Here is a 19,737-nt window from a genome sequence, read left to right as displayed (position 1 = left end):
GACGTCCACTTCCAGCTATGGACTATTCATTACCATCATAATATATTTATTTTCTGCCAGGATCTGAGGTGGTTTTGCGAGAGCTTAAATCCTCATTACGTTTCCTGACCAATGCATTCTAATTAGATCAACATTTAAAAAAAAATAAAAATCTATTCACAACAGCCACAGGACAGCTTTACATCTCATTAACTTCTCACTTCCTATTTTCAGCAGAATTACTGATAAAAATGTGCATCTCCATTTTCCCGAGCGCGCAGCCCCACCGCTTCATATCTAACATCTCTCTTGTCGCCCGGGATGCAAGTGGTTGCCATGACAACCTGCAATAATAGAAGCTAATAAATTACAAACGAGATGCTCGTTGAGCAATTATTGTCGTCCTTTATGCAAGTTTCTTGCTAATTTCGCTCATAAGGGAAAGCGCAATAAGCAGAGACGGCATAAGAAGTCTCTTTTCCAGAGGATATTAGCAAACAAGAGGAAGAAAAAAACCCTCTCCCTACTTTAAAAATCAGTGATTAAGTGGTTCTGTTATTTCAGGATGTCTAAATTAGATTTTTTCTTTTTTTTGCGTGTGTGACGTTATTTATTTGTATTTTTGAGGCGATCCTGGGAGGAAAGGGAAAATGAAAGAAAATTGCTAATAATGAATATATCTTTTCATGTAGAGCGCATCAAATATTCCCCGATATCATCTCCAGTGCCAGCACATGCAATATTTAAATATTCTCTGCAGCCCATAAAATGCACAACACAAAAGGATTTGTTACTGCTGATGGGGGAAAAGATAGCAGGGGTATTGTTGTGACACCGCGTGAATGCATGGATGGCCAATCGGTGTATGTTGGTCCACTGCAGAGATACAAGCTAGGCCTCTAACTCCAACACATCTAAACCGGAAAAAGGTACTTTGTTTAAAAAAAATACATGACATATATTTTTTGGTTTAAAAATGCAATACCTGACTCTTAAGTAACTCCCCAGCCTATTTTTTACACTGATCAGCCAAAACACTGGAACCACTGACCAATGAAGTGGACGATATGGTTATAATGGCACCTGTCTACGGTTGGGTATATTAGGCACCAATTGAACAGTCAGTTTTTGAAGGTGATGGGTTGGAAGCAGGAAAATAGGCAACTATAGGGATCTGGGCAACTTTAACAAGGGGCAAATTGTGATGGTTGGACAACTGGATAAAAACATCTCCAACATGGCAGATTTTATGGGGTATTCATTGGTTGGTACCTTCCAAAAATGGTCCAAGGAGGGTAAACTGATGATGCACATGGAGAAGGGGAGGCTAGTCCATCAGGTTCAATCCAGTTGAAGAGCTTTTGTAGCACAAATTTCTGAAAAATGTAATGTCTGGCGATGAGAAAAAGGTGTTGAGGCTGCATAGCTGGAGACCAATCAGACTGACCATAAAGATTTCTGTTCAGTGCCCAAATTGTCTACAATATGCATGTTAGTGTGAAAACTGGACCTTGGAGCACTGGAAGATCGTAGCTTGGTCTGTAGGATCACATTTTTTTTTTTAGATTTTGTCAGGAATTATGGGAAGTTGCATCATTTACCTGGGGATAAGGTGCATTATGGGAAGAATTATGGTCAGCAGAAGTGACCTAAAAGATCTGCTGATAATATCTTCCTGCTAGATATCACGGGACATCTTCGGAGGTGTTGTGGAGTCTATGCGTCAATGGATGAGACCTGTTTTGGTGGCACAAAGGAGACTTAGGCCATATTAGGCAGGTGGTGTTAATGTTTTGGCTGATCAGTGTATATACTAACTTCCATTTCAGATTAAGACAGCGAAAAAAGTCTTTTTGGTCCACATCTCTCTGTGAGATCACTATACAGAAAAAGTATCTCAGATGTAAAACTCTCTTGTAGCCCATGGCTACCATGGCTAAAAATCAGATTCCTCTACTGATTTTTAAACAAGGACAGTAAAATAATAGTTGGATGTCTGTTGGTTGCAGTGGCCAACAGGAACAATTCTTACAATGGTTTTCACATGGGAATGCTTAAGTAACCTAAATCAGATTGATGCTGTTTAGGATGAGGTCAGAAGAGGTCATCTGAATCACTTAAGGAGATCTTAATGATCTCAGAAGCATCCTAAACTGTACTCAAAAAGATAAAGAGTTTTGAAGCAATCTGTTCTTCACTGTGGGTGGTTGAGTTCATGGTGTCTGCTGTTTGCACCCAATAATCTATTTTTGTTAGGTATGTCCTGGAATGAGACCTGATTTGGAGTTTCTGTGGCTTTCAATTCAAATGTCATACAAAAATACCTTATCTGTTCTCTTACTCATAGAAATGGGGACCGTGTGTTGTCTGACCTGTGAATGAAGGCTGTTGGACGCTTGGTTTGGGGAATAGGGTCCTCCTAAATCGTTCCTGAGGAGATTATCACTGTGCATTTTGGTTTTCAGGCAGGTGATGTAGCGGTTGCAGAAATCCTTGCACAATTCATTAACTTTTTCTAGTTCAAGCAGGTGGATTCTCAAAACTTGGATCGCCTTTACCATCTGGAAAAAGACAAATGAATTCATGATAAAATCATACGTCATTACTTGGGTGTCAGACTGTCAGAGGAGAACAGCCATTATCAATGCTTTATTTAATTATTTCCAACAATTTAATGTATTTTATAAAAATTTATAGAAAAATACTTAAAGGTCCTACATTAAACTGACATTTTAAAGAAGCACTTCAATCAAGCATGGAACGTTTGCATTTTATCTGACTCTGCAGCACACAGTTCAGTGTTCACTTTGTGCTGCTTCTCATTTTTAATTTTTTTTTTTTGATTGTATTCTTTTCTCCGAAGTAGTCCGAAATCTTAGTCTGAAAACCTTCAAGAAGTGTTTCCTGGTGTATGTGGTTTCAAAGAAGAACTTTTTCTTCTAATATGATCTCCTAATCACCTGACTAATAATCTGAACAAAAGCCTGCTGCAAGCAACAGGAAAGGGAGTCAAAATGATACATAGTTTTTGTCAGATCCTACTGGAATAATGTATATTTTGGGTGATTGCAGTAGCAACAAACCTTTCTCAAACATTTTAACACTGAGGAACCCTTGAAATAATTTTCATTTTTTCGGTGGACCCCTACTAAAACTAATTTTCATTGGGATTAAAGGGAAAAAAGACTCTTAAATTGGTGGCCAACAGAAACAAAGAAAATAATTACCATTATAGAACCTCAAAACATCATTAGAGTGGTGCAGCTGGCTATACCAAGTGGTGTTGATCCTAGAACTATTTAGGCATCATCAAATGGGAGGTCAGTCAGCCACAGTTTGAGGAACCCCAAGCAACCTTTGGAGGAAACCTGGTTGATATTGGCTTTCCTAAAACTTACACAAATGTTGGGGTGGCATTAACTTTGCATTTCCTGTTTCTGAAAAAATGTTTTCCAATTCATGGGATGTAGCATGAAGCACCTTACAGATTACACCTCCCAGGCATGGGAAAGCTTCTATATCAGGAAAGAAGTGATTATGTTGCATCTTCATCTAAAACTTGGAAAAACGTTTTGCTTGTTATTATTGACCAGGAGAACTTTCATACAAAAAGAGCACCTTGACATTGAGCTTAAAGCTTACCCTTGAACTAATGGTGTTTCTTAAAGAATATATTTAGGCAATCAAGAGTTGGGAGTAAACTCCACCATTGGTATGGCAGGCAATTGGCTTACTATGTAAGGCACATATCAAATAGTTTCTGTACACCTTCGGGCCTGGGTGTCAGGAAACCCTGAGTGAATGTTTAAGACTCAAACGACCTGATATAATGTTTTTCAGATCTGCAACTTGTATTTAATTATGAAAAGTACAGCTTCCATTGCTAGAAAATCACAGAATGTTACATGTTTGAATGTGTAAACAACAAAAGGAACAGTTTGTTGATCGCGGCACCGCTGTGCGTTGCTTTGCAGAGCGGAAATTCCGTGTAAAGGTTTGCAGACAGAAAGAGGCAGCTATGGGGTACAGGCAGACCGGGTGACATAAATCTCTCAATTAGCTCAGATCATTTGTTCAGCTCCCATTTACGTCCCTGCCTGGCCGAGCAGTATATCTGTCCCCCTGAAGAGTTACAGGCCACGGAAAGACGTGCACAGGATTGTAAAAAACACAGATGCTGAATTAATTGACTGCGTGGCACTCTGCGGCTGATTGAGTTGATAATGGCAAGATCTGACCTTTTTCTATTTTCTAATTATGTGCATCTCGGCTGCGAGGAATACATGATTTCTCTTCTAATGATGGCTAATGTCGCTGGCCTTTTCATCATCTTTACGCCAGAACAATTTCTCAGGATTTACATGGCAGCAGAAGAGCTGGAACATAAGGCGGGGACGTGAATTTAGTATACCGCAGAGCTGGAGATGTTTCCGGTTAGTTAACGTCTTGGCCGTAATGTCCACTGCGAACGGTCAGAGTGTTACGGAGGAGATACTAGTAATGTTTCGGCATGTATTTCTCAAACAACAGAGGTCTTCTAAAGGTGGCAAAACTTTCTATAAAAGTGGCATTTCAGACTTTATGTTTGTGCATAGCCAAGTGCTGCACTTGTGGAACCTACCATGTGCAAATTTTGTTGGTGGATCCATCGCCCGTCACAAGTCTATCATAGGTCACCATACCTTTAAAGTAGAATCCCAGGCAAACAGCTAAATGCCCAGTTTAAGGGCATTTATATATTTACTGCTGTATCAGCCAAAGGATCTGTAGTCCTATTCAGCCATTTTTGTCATTGGCATACACCCGTACCACACAATACAACCAACCAATGGACTAATGTCCTAGTGTCCTTGGTCAACTCACCAAGGAAGAATGCCCCTATTATGGTGATAATCAGGGAAGAATGTATGTTACAGTTCTTCTACTAATTCATCCTACTGGCCAAATTGTGTTGAACTATGCAAGCACCAGATGGGAGGCCAATTAGCCAAATTTCAAAGTAATCACTGGAGGAACCCACAGTACCCCTGGTTAAAAATGCATTAAACAGTGAATCAATACCTCTGTTTAATTAGCAAGAAAGTATTTCAGCAAGCAGTGAAGCTGAGCCAGGAAGAAGTTTGGTGACCTTCTAAAACTGTCAGCAAACGGACATATTATTCTCTTGCAGCCATGGCACCATGTAGAGAACCACCCCGAAAAATCTAATTTCTGCTCATATAATTGGCACACTTCTTTTCAGAAGTTTTGGCACCAATCACATTACAATAGGACTTGTGCTAATGGTCTGTTGTTTGCCGCCACCCAGTATTGGATTGTCATGCAAATTCTATAGGAATGCAAAGCCCACCTCATGCAGGTCAAATGCTGGTCCACAGGAGGTCAACTGCCGGTCAGATGGAAATGCCAATCAATTCTAAATAACCTCGGAAGTGTCCTAAACTGATGCAATTGACCCAAGGCCTAAAGGCAGATCCTTCCCACTCATGGCTCCAACGTTCTTTGATTTAAGAACATAACTGGTTTGGTCTCAGAATCTACAGAACAACAGTATGTCAGAATCTTAGGTATAAACAATATTCTTGCAGTTTATGTATCTGACCTGGAAACAGGGTCAGGTTTCTTGTAATGCCACCCAGGTCTAGGAATAGGACTTTTTTGCCCACAATCATCATGGCTCTCTTCAATGACCCTCCGCTTTCATCTTGGCCATCCTCCCATATTCACCCCTAGAGAACAAGCTAGCTGGTCTGAGGGAGAAAAAAGTACAAATCTGACCCTGCCTAGAAAGGGATCTTCATAAGTTTCGATTTCAGTTATGACTGAAAGACATTCTCAAGCTAACATAATAGATAATGTGAAGGAAATTAACTTTTAGACTTTTTTGCATTTTAATTGCATAGCATTGAAACAATAGTGCTGCCATTTTTATAGGCAATCAAGGGCACCTCACTACATGTTCATTTTAGGCCACCACAATGCATGGATGGAAACCTAGCATGCATTGTGTTAAAATGCATTGAAAAAATGGTCCAGTTTTTAATAGAATGTGATTAATAGATTGCCACTGTGCAACACACATTAATATTCGAAACATTCGAATGACACATTTACAGCATTGGGACACTCAGCAATTTTAGGGGAGGACAGTGATGGCAGCCTGCATGTTTCTTGCACGAGAGGTTCGCTTTAAGAGCCAAACAGATAGGTTGGGTAGAGTATTGTTGGCCCAGCCTCCTCCTCTATTCATCTCAGAAATGACTGCCGCTCTTAAATAAAGGAGACAACCGAGGAAAGAGACGTTTTATCATAGTTCCAGAGACATTTGCAGGATCACTGATTAGGCAGGTAGTAAAATACAGTTACTAGAGCGTGTACATTGGCTCATTGAGATTTGTAATCTGGCCTGCCTTCTAGACTGAGAATTACTGTATGGTTTGCTAAAAGCTAGCAGTAAACATTCAAGTTATAAATCATAGCTCCGTTCCTGCCGACCATTTCGGAGCTGGAAGCAGATCTTCTCTAGAGAAGGGAGTCATGTTTTCTGAACAGAAAAAAAGGTATCATTCTTCCCTTTGTATTTTTAAATCCATAGGTAGTGCAACACAATGATAAAACAATTCCTGCACTTTGTCCCAGTATCAGAGTCTCCTTTATTAAAGACTACTCTTTCTCCTTGTGCAGGATTACTGGTCTTTTATCCGCCCCTTTTCCATTTTCTGATTGCAGCCTGTAGCAGGTCTGCCTGTTGGGTCCCTCCTATAGCTAAGCATAGGTTGCAAGCAACACATTATTAGCTAATATCTGGACTTTCAAAGGCATTTGGTGCACATAAAATGAATTTCTATCCTTTGCAGATTTAGAGTTTAAATTTAAAGCAAATCTCCAGGTAAAAGTTTGCTCATCTCATCCACCACCAGATATCCAACTGGATTATTATTATTATTATTATTAAACAGGATTTATATAGCGCCAACATATTACGCAGCGCTGTACATTAAATAGGGATTGCAAATGACAGACTAATACAGACAGTGATACAGGAGGAGAGGACCCTGCCCCGAAGAGCTTACAATCTAGTAGGTGGGGAAATTTCACACACAAAAGGATGGGAGATATGTAGTGTGGGAAGTAGTGATGGTTTCAAATGACAGAAGAAGCCGGGTAGGCAAGTTTGAAAAAATGGGTTTTGAGTGCTCTTTTAAATGAGCAGAAAGTAGGAGCAAGCCGAATAGGACGAGGAAGACCATTCCAGAGAGTCGGAGCAGCTCTAGAGAAGTCTTGTATCCTTGCGTGTGATGAGGTTATGAGTGAGGAAGTCAGTAGTATGTCATTGGAGGAGCGGAGAGAGCGGCAGGGGGAGTATTTTTTAACCATGTCAGAGATGTAAGTGGGACAATAACTGTGTAGGGATTTGAAGGCAAAGCACAGGAGCTTAAATTTGATTCTAAGGTGAAAAGGAAGCCAATGGAGAGAACTACAAAGAGATGTAGCGGAAGAGGAGCGGAGGGAAGGATGGATGAGTCTGGCTGCAGCATTCATAATAGATTGTAGAGGAGAGAGTCGGGTTAGTGGAATACCAGCGAGAAGGATGTTACAGTAGTCCAGACGGGAGATGATAAGAGCATGTACAAGGAGTTTGGTGGTCTCAGGGGACAGGTAGGGACAGATTTTGGAGATGTTGCGTAGCTGAAAGTGGATCAAAACACATCCTTAATTGTGAAGCAAAAAATGATCACCTAAATCCACCTTCCTTTTCATTGACAGCACAGATGTCATGTTAGTGTACTGCCAATTCACCCTGCAATGGTGCCGGCACTGGCTGATCCCTGCCCTCCCCATGCCCTGTTGATGACATCTTTTGGTTCATTCTAAAAAGGACCTCACAGCAGAAAACCATTAGGAAGTGTCCAGGTCAGGCGGGCAGTGACATGGACTCATGAGAAAGAACCTGATCATGACGTAAGGAATTTAAGTTGTTAACAAACCAAGGGGAATCATCACTTTGCACTGGATATTTCACTGACCTTACTAAATGAGATGGCGGTCTGCTGACTTTACATGTCCAACCAAGAGCAAAAGAGAAAAAAAGGTGCTTTAGATTTCTTTGCCCATGAGTTAGTTTTTGCAAAATGATCACCACACTCTCTAAACTAAGTGAATTACCCATTGCAAGGTGATAATTCAACGCTGTGCCAAGCTGACCAGGAGAAACAAACTACTGCAGCAATATGATTTGCAGCACAGATTTTAATGCAACAACTGTGCGTCCAAAAGCAACATGGCACTTCTGGGAACCTCGCTGCGATCTGCATACAAACAAAAGGGTCCCAACCTCTCCTATTGACCTGACTGGGAGAGGTTGGGACTGTGAGCCTGTGACAGAAGTTTGCACTTGCCATGGGTCCGAAAAGGCCCTTAGGAAGCAAAGCTCAGTGTGCTTGGTAGAAACTCTGTCACGCTATCAATGTTGCAAATGCTGATGTTTTTTTCCTGTTAATAAACATCATCTGCATTGAGTTTTCCAAGGCTGATCACAAATACTTTTTGTTCCTCCGGTGTGCTGATAAACCAACTCTTTTTTTTATTGTGTGGATATTTCCCCCATCTTTCTCCTTGTTATTATTCCCCTGATAATAAATAGATTCACTGCCCTTTAAAATGCAATCCCACTAAAAATGAAGGTGGTGAAGCTCCTGAAAGAGAAGTCATGGCCATTAACATTTAGCCAAACAACAAATAAAAACTAGTGACCGCGGAATGGCTCCAACTTCTCAAGACTGAAAGTTCAATTAAAACAAAATCATTTGAAAGTCTTGCTGTAAGTTTATGGCGGAGTACGGACAGCACAATACATCATCGGCAGAATAATCACCGTAATCCGTCAGGACAAGTAATCACTGCTTGGTGATGTGGGCTGATTCTTTATAAAACAGAAAATAGGAGAAATAAACCTGCAATTTCAATTTCCTCAACTTTTTTATAAACCAATCATTGCTCATAGTGTCAGGGAATCTTAAAACTCTTTGAACACATATGTTGGAAATACCCTAAAGGTAAAAAATTTAGGAAGTGGACCAACAAATTACTAAGCATTAGGATATGCAATCAGAAGGATTTCAATGAAGCAGTTCTAAATATAAAACTGAACAAAGAAACAGCATTGGAAGTTGATTCACTATCAGAAAAGGCACAAAAATATCTGCTCATTAAATGTATATAAACCTAAGAACAAAATACACGTGGGGATCCTTTGAGTAGCACGCTTCCTGTTCCAGCAGCAGTGTCACCCTAGGACAAAACTTCTCAACACCAACTCTCCTCATTTCTACAGCATAGGTGGGGTGTTTTATAATCTAGAGTGGAGTTCACAGGACAGTCATGGAGTTTAGAGAGGGTCACAGATACAAAAAATGTATACAGTATTTAACTGAGAAGTTTTTTTCTTAGGGTATACATGCACCTATATTTTAGCTGAACAGATACTGTTAAGCACAAATAATCTTATACTCTAAATACAAAGAACTAACAACCTGCCAATTTAACTTAGTGAAGAAACCAACCTTGAATGGTGGTGCCTCTAGCTCCCAGGCTCTAAATTCTAGATCCTTGAGAAGTATATATCCCAATGACTTTCTGTTGGCTCCCACCTACATAAATCCTCTCTTTGAAATTATTATTAATTGGCATATTTAAAGATTAGTCAAAGGGGTGGATACCCTGAAAAATGTAACCACAATATTGAAGACCTGGAAGTAAATGCTACCTCCCTTAGCCAAAGTAAAGAAACCAAACTTAAATGATGGTACCTCTAGTTACAAAGCTCTAGGTTCTAGATCCTAGAGAAGTATATATCCCAATGACTTTCTATTGGCTCTCACCTACCTTCATAGAGAGATTAGAGATATGTATAAAAAATTGCCATATTTTAAGATTAGTCAAAGGGATGGAAACCCAAACCATAACCTTAACATTGAAGACCTGGAAGTAAATGCTACCTTCCCTAGCCAAAGTAAAGAAACCAACCTTGAGTGGTGGTTCCCTTAGTTCCAAAGTTCTAGCTACCTTCATCCTCTCTTAGAGATATGTATATTATTAATTGGCATATTTCAAGAATAGTTAAAGGGTGGATACCCTAAAACATGTAACCTTAACATTGAAGACCTGGAAGTAAATGCTACCTACCAAGGTTGCTCAAGTAACAAGGATGCTGGGATCCCCAGTAGTCCATCTAGAGCATACATTCTTAACAAGGGTTCTATGGAATCCCAAAGTACCTCCAGAGGTTTCTTCAAATATTGCCAAGGGTAAATTGAACTGTGGCTGATTGGCTTTCAGTTTGATGCCTTCAAAGTTCTGGGGCCAACGCCTGGTAGAGCCAGCTGCATAACTCTAATGATGTTTTGAGTTGACTATAAAGGTGTTATTCTAGCCACCAAAAGGGCATTCTTTTCACTGTCCACCAATTTAGAGGCTCTCTTTCCATTGACCCTGAATGAATTTGTTTTAGTAGGAGTTACTTGAAAACTTTTAATTATATTAAGGGTTCTTCAGTGGTAAAAAGGAGGAGAATGGCTGCTCTAGAGAGCAGTTTTGGTGCTGGCCATCGGGGGATGACTAGAGGACCGGTCTTTGGATCAGTGATTATAACTGCTTCCATGGACTTTTATGAATGGTCACTGGTTTAATTTCCTAAAAATAATGTTTATTTAGGTCTGACTACTCCCTTTTCTCTCTCTCTTTCATGGACCACCAATTTTTGTGACACTTTACTCACTGGTGGCAAAAGTAAAAAAACACCTACAAAAGATCACTTCTCCACTGGTCACCAAAGTACAGGACCATTACAGTTTTATTGTCTGCATTTTTTTCTAACAAATATTATTAAATGTAGTTCATTAATATCACTGGGAGTTATTTTGTCATAGTTCAGAGAGCTGCATTATATGATGTGATCTGGTTTATTCACTAAATGTATTCATTTTACATCCTACTAACCACACTAATGTGCTATGAGCCATAGATTTAACCACTTTTAGAATCCCAAGATTTAAAAACAATGTCAAGGAATCCTCCGGGATAAAAAGAACTGGTTTGGAGAGTCTGCAATACTGTAGGGGTACTGTTACTGACCATCATTTATATATATATATATATATATATATATATATATATATATATATATATTTAAGCTTCAGTTTTATCCCTCAAGGAAGAATAAAATCAGGGAGCAGCTATAAGAAAGCTGGTGATGAAGATTACCAGGTTGTCAAGCTCAGGGTCCTCGCTGAAGAACGGTTTACGCTCCTGTTCCTGCTGGTGGACAAAGTTCTCAATATCAACATCAAAGCTGGCGGATGTAATGCACTCGGATCCCTGTGTGGCCTGCTCACACTTTTCAAACAGCAGCGTCAGGAGGGGGAACAAAGGATGTCTGGAGGGACACAGAACAGTTTTAGATTAGTGACCACATCACAATAAGCAAAACCATTAGAGAAAAACACATAATTACTGATAGCACTTTGTTGTACAGAACACTTTCTACCATATTTTTATTACCAATTTTTGTGGTACCGGTGTTAGAGAAATAAAGTTTGAAACATTTTCTACTTAGAGTAAATATAAATTCCAGGTCAGCTGCTAAAAACACAGCCTAAGTAGATTTATATAAAGCATATATACTGCTATATATACAAGTATACTACTGTAATCCTGCCACCCTTTTTGTGCTATATTCTCCTCCACATGTGAAGGGGACAACATTTTTAAAAGGTTACAGCTCTTTAGGCTTCATGATAACGTCCTGCTTCCCCATTCTGCGGATAGTTTGGGAAAAAACCCATTTAAAGCCTACATGGCTATTGCAAACCTGACTTTACTATTACATTGCTGGCTCTATGAAGAGAGAATTATTGGCTTTTGAAAGAATATATATCTTGTGGTTAGAGTAATTTGGAAAGTCAAAAGGTGATAATCGGAGAGGACATGTTTATACTTATAATGACCCATAATATTTGGTTGTATTAGACATTTCTGCATGTGCCCCCCAATCCCAACCTAATGCCTGGGTTTAGGCTTTCCATAAGGTACTTTGATTTAGGCCTCCATCTCTGCTGGAATTTATTTGCCATCAATGGGATTGGGATTACATTTTGGGGGCTAAATTAGGCTTTACCTTTTTTTTTTTTTTTGGGGGGGGGGAGGGGTCAGATGAATACAACTAAAAAATCTGAATCAGGGAAAGGTTTTGTCTTTGTAAGGCTGATACCATGGATGATCTCAGGGCATTTTCTTGTTCAAGCCTGCCAGCCACGTTGGAGTGATTTTGATGGGCAACTGTCAGACAGTTGTCAAGCACCCCCATCCAATTTATTGTTGTCCAATTTTCAAGCACTCCCAATCCAATTTATTGTTGGCCAGTTGTCAAGCACCCCAATCCCATTTAATATTGGCCAGTTGTCAAGCACCCGAATTCCATTTATTGTCAAGCACCCCCACCCCATTTACAGTTGAGATGCTTGTGGATACCTGCAGTTAGGAAGCGGTAACCCCCCTCCTCCCGTGTACTTTTTGTATATCTTTTGCATATTTTAGGGCTGTTTAGTAAAATGCTACAAACAACAACAGTGATGTGCAAAGATAAATATAGATAAATAAGACTTTGTTGCTACAGGTTAGCACACTCAACTCCATGCAGAAGAACCCCATTTAGTGAATTCTTCTCCGCTTCGCTGTGAAGTTCTGGAACGAAAAGGGTTAACTAGCTTGCACAGTCTAATTTGCAGGCTCTAATGCTGCATCATATTATAGTGTAATCTACGCTGATCCCAGTTTAATGCAGGGTTCTGCGTCCGCAGCACAGAATATAAAGCAAAGCCTTGCCTGCCGTAATTTAGGCAGCCCTGCAGGAGCTTAGCCCAGGGATATGAAAGACAAATTCCAGACTGTGTTATGAATTATTGCGCCTTATGAACCTTCCAACTCTCAACAGATGCCTCCTGCCATTTAAACAGCCACTAGATCAATTAGAAATGAAAAGGCACAAATCGACCCAGTGCAAGGGCACTAAATTACCAGGAACTAATAATCCAAGCAAGCAAAAGTGCCAGGTGGTGGGAGTTCAGCAGCGCGGCCCCAACCCCGCCACAACTTTATAGAGAGAATTAAACAGCGAAAGCAGGCTTGGAGAGAGGTGTGATCTTCTAACCTTGACCAGCTCTACAGAACTTGTTTTAGACAAGGCAAAAGAATAATGAGTGAAATGGATAAAGCTCATAATGATGTACAATTGCTCAATCAATATATGTACAACAAAGGACAAACCATTCCCAAGCAGGATACCCTAGGGTTCCTTGAGCAATTAGTGACTCAGGTTAATTTGACCAATGATTTTTTGGGCTATTCTTCCCAATGGTCAGCAATGTAAGAAACATTCTTCCTACTAATGTACTGTGAGCTATGGATACTTTAATTATAGAAGGGGTTCCCTGAAGATCTAAAAGTTGTTTCAAGGGTTCTCCTATGTTAAAAAGGTTGAGAAACTCTGGCATAGACCAACCATTCTCAACCAGGGTTCTGTACCCTGAGATTCCTCCAAAGCTTGCAAGGGGTTCCTTGAGCTGTGGCTTACTGGCCCCTCTTTTGATGGTGCCTTGACCAACACCACTTGATTTTTTTTTGGTGTCTGTAAAAGTGCCATTCTAAAAAATGCTAGGGGTAATTTTTCAAAGAATCATCTCTAAGATCATATGAAGATTTTTACGATACATTATGTGCAACTGTAACTATTCGTGCGCAAGTTAATAGGCAAAAGATCAGATATGACCAAACATGATGCTAAGGGCCCCACTTTTAAAAAGAAGATTCAGAGGCCTTCTGGGCAGTTCAACCACACCTGGGCAGCCACTTTCAACCCCTGGATGCCCTTAAGCATTCACTAGAAGTTTTGACATGTTTCTGCATGTGTTTGCCGTGTGCGTCTGGCAGCATATGCATTTATGCTGCAATAGTTGCAATGCATTATCGTATATCTGCTCTTCTGCAGTTGAACTCCAAACCACCTTGGAGACAAGTGTTCCGAGGAGGTCCCATACAAGTCTATGGAAGAATCAAAATCCCTTGCAATAGCTACTAAAAGGAATCCCATTTTTTATTATTATTAAGAGGATTTATATAGTGCCAACATATTACGCAGCGCTGTACAATAAATAAGGTTGCAAATGACAGATAGATACAGACAGTGACACAAGAGGAGAGGAGAACCCTGCCCTGAAGAGCTTACAATCTAGGAGGTAGGGGATGTATAGCACAAGAGGAGACTTTACTCTGCCAATGTTAAAATACTGTGAATAAATGCTACCATACATCACTAAACAACAGCAACACAAAATAAATGAGGAAAATACAATCAACCAATGCGAGCACAGATGGTCTCTCAGCTGCAATGCACTTTATTAATACATTGCACCTGGCTACCTAAATGTTCCTGAATGCAAACAACCCTGCAAGCATCTGTACTGTATGAAAGTTACGTATATTGGAGTAATTGGGTACGTTGGGTTTTATTTATGTTATAAAGAAAACAAAACATAACAAATATATGTAAAAAAGTAGCACCTGCTATGCAAGGCTTTAAGTGAAACTCAAAGGATCTCATTCAAATAAAGGCACTCGGACTAAATCCAGACTAATCTGTGCAGCTGTGCACACTTTGTGCAGAACTTGAAAATTCCTACTGATGGGATGATATGACATTTTTGTGCAACCATAAATCCCTGAAAATATTCATACAAAATAAATGTTAGTAATACAATACAGGTGACTGCATTATTGGGGACTCTTCATTGGAAAAATTCTGGGTGCCCCACAGATAAAGCAGTGTTGGAATGACCCACTATGGGCCTTTCCATTGCACTTGGACAGAAAAGGGTTAATATGGAGCAGGATCTGGAAAGTAAATAATTCTTCACTCTTTCTGCACTATTTCTGGGGCGAGCTTGATCCTCGTCAGCGCAGAACAAATAATAAGGCTGAACTGGCGTGACATTTTACTGCAGACGAAGGGTCGTTTGCAGCCGCTAATAAAAAGGATTTGACACAGGCTAATAAAGAGGAATGCATTTCTCTAATGGCCTAATTGAGCGCATTCAGCAATGCTCTGCCTGCGAGCCAGCACGGGAAATGAAAGCCAGCGGCCCTGCTCCATTTAAATGCTTCCTATATGTATTTCCTCTCCAATTTTAACCCCAGTGAGGAGAATTAAAAGAGCTACCAGGAGGAAAGGTATGACCATAGCGGTGTTAGAGGGGGAGATAAATTCCCACCATCATCATCAATGTAAACCCATTTCCCCAATTTCCTCCACTTCCCTTCCCTGTCTCCCTAATTTCATTATAATTCCATGGCCAATGACTCTGTCAGCAGATTAGAAGTCATATATCAGCTATTTTATCCAGTGCTATTTCACCGCAGCCGGAAATATTAACCCTATTTTACCTCTTCAGGAGTGCTGCAAATTCCAGACTTGTGATCAGGTTGTAACATCAATGTCATGCTGGTCACAAAGTTTTTTTTTATGTTCATTATTGATACTGTGCTAAGATAATTGCTCAGAGCTTTTACATTTACACATTTATGTTAAGTATTTTATATTATACCGCATATATACATTTTAGTTTTATTATTATAACAATTTAATATATTACAAAGCATCTCAATACACCAGCTTCAGCTACTGAGCTTTGTTTTTTTTTTAAAAATTGTGAAAAGGGACCCAAAGCTCCACCTGTTGTCTCACAATTCAAATTATTACCATCATCTCATACGTACCTTACTGTTTGACTGGATCATAACAAATAAAGAAATAATGTATAATATTAGTATATGGTATTTTACAAAATTGCATTAGCTGCAAATGTTGAAATTATTCTTGCCATGATATTAGACAATTTTGGGGAAAAGAGTTCTAAATAAATATTATCATGCAAGTGCTTTATAGAAAAGTATGACATGTGCCATGGCTGTGCAACACCAGTCCTCGAGGGCCAGAAATTTTTTGTGTTTCTCTAATAGACAGCAATACCTTAAAAAATGAAGATCCTGGCCTGTTTGACTGGGGTTGGACATCCCTGACCTATGTACCTAAGAAAATAGTACTTTTAGGTTCCCATCAGTGTAATTTGTCCTAGAACAATGGACCTGATCCCAGATTTACTACTTCACTGAGTAGGCACAGTACAGTCTGAATTCCTTTTCTGCATACTAGTTGAAGGTCAGATTGACAGATCCAGAGCCGGCATCTTTCATTAAATCCACAATGGCAAAATGACTATCTGTTCCAAATATACCTATATAATATAGAACTGTGTTCTCAACCAATTTACCATGGGGGAACCCTTGAAATAACTTTCAGATCTTCAGGAAACCCCTCCTCTAATTACTATATCCACAGATCATGGTATATTAGTGTGGTGGTCAGTTGGAAGACTTCTTTCGACAATCCTGGCCAATGAGATGAATGTCACCCTTACAGATAGCCCAAAACATCATTGGTGTCTCTTAAACTGACCTGAGAGGGACAAACTGCTCATTGCTTAAGGAAACCCCAACAACCTCTGGAGGTACCCTGGTTGAGAAACACTGATATAGAACAATTTGGAACAAGCCTTTAGCTATGGTGCATATATCAGTCATAATCATTTTAATATTAAGATATTTATCATTTCCGGAAAGACGTGATTTGAACTTTTCAATAAATGTACTACCTGACATGCCTCTCCTTTTTTTGCACCATTATGATTGGGCAGCCATGTTCCCTCTGAGGGTGGAATCATCTACAAGTGGTAAAGTTTGTGAAGATGAAGTAGAAAGAAACAATGGAACTGGAGAAAGCTTCAGTGGATGATGGAAATACAAGGAGAGGGAGGTGTCCAGGGAGTGCTGAGACAAGGGACTAACAATCCTACCAGCTATCCTACAAAATACCCAGACCTGCTGAAAAGTCATCTTTTTCCCTGAGGAATCCTCCAATTTCACTAATAAGCAAAAAAGTTCAAATGAAAATGAATGAGAATGAATAATAATAATAACCAGAAGAAAACAAGAACAGAATCTGTTACATCAGTGGTCAATGGAGGGTCTCCATATGTCATTCCCACGTTGGTGGGGTTACAGACAACTGAAAATCATTGCTGGAATGCTGCTTAAACCCAGCACACACTGGACGATTTTACATTACAATCTGATTGCTGATCCAATCAAATGATTGGATCTAAACTGAATTGGAAACATGATTTATGGCCTACCAATCGGAAGGGACTCACAATTGGCTTTGTGATTGGACATAGATAGAGTAAACGTGTTAATAAATATCAATTGAAAGTAAACAAATTATGTTGTACAAATCAATCAAATCCAACTAGAATTTGCATCACTTTCTATCAGAGAAGATGGATCAGAACAGCAGATTATTGCTGAAAGAATATTGGACATCCATGTGCAAAAATGTTGTAAGACTTTCGATTGATTAATGACTAAAATTGATTGGATATACTATCATATAGAAGCTCAATCTGCCACTTCTTGGGGAATCTTCAGCAAACTCTGGGGCAAATGTGGTTGAAAATGTCTGATGGTCATTTAAGTGCCAATGAGTGGAGGAAACAAGGCCAGCATAGTTTCTGATTGTCTGTACCAGCTTTTCTCAATCTTTTTTTTACCCCAGAGGAACTCTAGAAACATATTTTGGATCTCAGGAAACCCTAGATAAAATTAAATCATCGAGGATAAGTGGGAAAAATGCTCCCAATAAGGTGATAATCAGGAAAAAAATTATCTTTAGTGTAAGTTAAAATGCCACCCAAATAGACATAAAGGATCACTGATGTCATCCTAATGCCCCTGCCAAATAGCATTGAACCCAGAGTTATACAGGCACCATCAGCCACATCAAATAGAAGGTCAATTATTCAAATATCAAGGAACTCCTAACAAACACTAAAGGAACTCTAAGATTCTACAGAACTTTGGTTGAGAATGGGTGTTCTATACATATAGAAAAAATCTAAAATTCACCAAACATCTGCAAGTAGATTTTCAGGTTCATATTTTTTAATTGGCAGTGATTGAGTGACCAACCGAGAATGTTTGCTGAATGCCAGATCATCAGCTTTATACGTAGAATCCTAAAAGTTCATAAGGAACTCTGTACGAAGGCCATGGCACTGCGAAGACACGTGTTGAATGTGACTTCATTATTTCCAGATTAATTAGGATTTCTTCTACGAATCCCCATGAAAGCTCACATTCCGTTTTACAAGGCGATACACTATTACTATCCAATTAGTATTAATTTTATGTCTGCTAGTAGTAAAAGCTGAGATGACCTTGCAGTATATTCTTTGCTTGGAATGCTCGTTGGGCCGAAGTCCAAATGATTAGAACGGAGTGGATGTATTTGCTGGTTCTACAATGAATACAGCTCTGAGTGGAGGAAATCTCTAAGGAAAAGGCAGCGTATTTCCTGAGTCAGCACATTTACCGCACCAGCTCAAGCGCCAACAAGAACATTTTTCAAGAACACATTTTCATTGAACGAACACAGTAAATAATCCGGGTAATGTTTTCTTGTTGAAGCCTGGAAGGTGGGGTTTTGCTACCAACTGGACAATGGTTTAGCATGCCAAAAGCAGCTCTTCCTCCCATCATGGCTGTCAGTCACCGACGCCACATTGTCTAAAACTGTAAGCTGATTGGCTCAGGGTCTCTTTGGCAATTCTTTTGCTACTACGACACACTTTTTTTTTTATTTACATTTATTTTGAGTATTCAATTAGGCCGCAAAATTGTTTCCTTTTTATCTGTGCCGATACTATGGAGCATGAAAGCCTCAGAGACCGTGTGTTAATTTGAATTGAATGGGGCCTTGTTAAATTTATTGACATGAAATGAAAAATCCCCACTGTGGTTTTGAACTGTCATGCTACCCAGAGGCAAGAAATTTTAATTAAAAAAAAAAATAAAGGGGGAAAAAAAAAAGAATAAAACAGAGCAATCCTCCCTGCCTTTCTCCATCCTCTCGTAACAGCAGCCAGAGCCGGGAGGAATCTGCATAGTATTAGCATTCATTGCTTGATTAAGCCCTGGTGGGGTGACATCTTTGGGAGTCACGTGACATGTACGGACAGCTCCAAACACGCAGGGCACCGGGAATTATCTGCTGCTGATTGTTAACCTATTGCCACTATTTTTTCTCCTCCCTTGGCGAAACCTGAGATAACTTACTAAAAATTCCCCCGATGACACCTAAGATAAAAAAAATACAAATTTCCATATTGATATAAAAAAAGAACTAAACTCAGGCATCCTTATTCTTCGAACTATGTCAGGAAAGTCCATTGTGAATGAGAATGTGTCACATTAGATTAAGTGCTCTGCTGCTTTTGTATGGAATTTTTATTTTGTTTATTCAAAATGTAAATTTGGTAATGAATTTCGGCTGGGCAGCCAAAATTTACTTGGACTTTACATCCAAGTAAATTTGGAGTATGTTCAACTGCTAAGTATCCAATGGTGTCATTGCTTGTCCAGCATTATGCAGTATTCTCCCTAGAGGTATTTTTAAGCTGGGTGGGAAGACACTGTAGGTGGTGGCCCCTGTATTGTGACCCAGCTTTTCAGTAACCACCCAAAAAACAGCCAGGTGGTGAAAAGTGCCGGGTGGTGCACCCAGCTAAAAGGGTCTGGGGAGACCACTGAATA

General features: G+C 39.6%; 1 protein-coding gene across 6 annotated transcripts in view; it reads right to left on the bottom strand.

Moving 5' to 3' along the window:
• The window catches only part of PKNOX2 (PBX/knotted 1 homeobox 2), a 241,334-nt gene that overhangs the window by 25,364 nt on the left and 196,233 nt on the right, over positions 1 to 19,737 (bottom strand). For all 6 annotated transcript variants that reach the window (XM_072425881.1, XM_072425887.1, XM_072425882.1 and 3 more), the window contains 2 exons: positions 11,242 to 11,413; positions 2,352 to 2,540 (listed from right to left, as the gene is read on the bottom strand). In XM_072425881.1, coding sequence (XP_072281982.1) covers positions 2,352 to 2,540; positions 11,242 to 11,413 — 361 coding nt within the window. The remainder of the gene's footprint in view (positions 1 to 2,351; positions 2,541 to 11,241; positions 11,414 to 19,737) is intronic.

The sequence above is a fragment of the Pyxicephalus adspersus genome, chromosome 11 (assembly GCF_032062135.1).
Source record: "Pyxicephalus adspersus chromosome 11, UCB_Pads_2.0, whole genome shotgun sequence".
NCBI lineage: Eukaryota > Metazoa > Chordata > Amphibia > Anura > Pyxicephalidae > Pyxicephalus > Pyxicephalus adspersus.
Note: the sequence above shows the minus strand (reverse complement) of the source record. Positions and strands in the feature narration are given on the sequence as shown.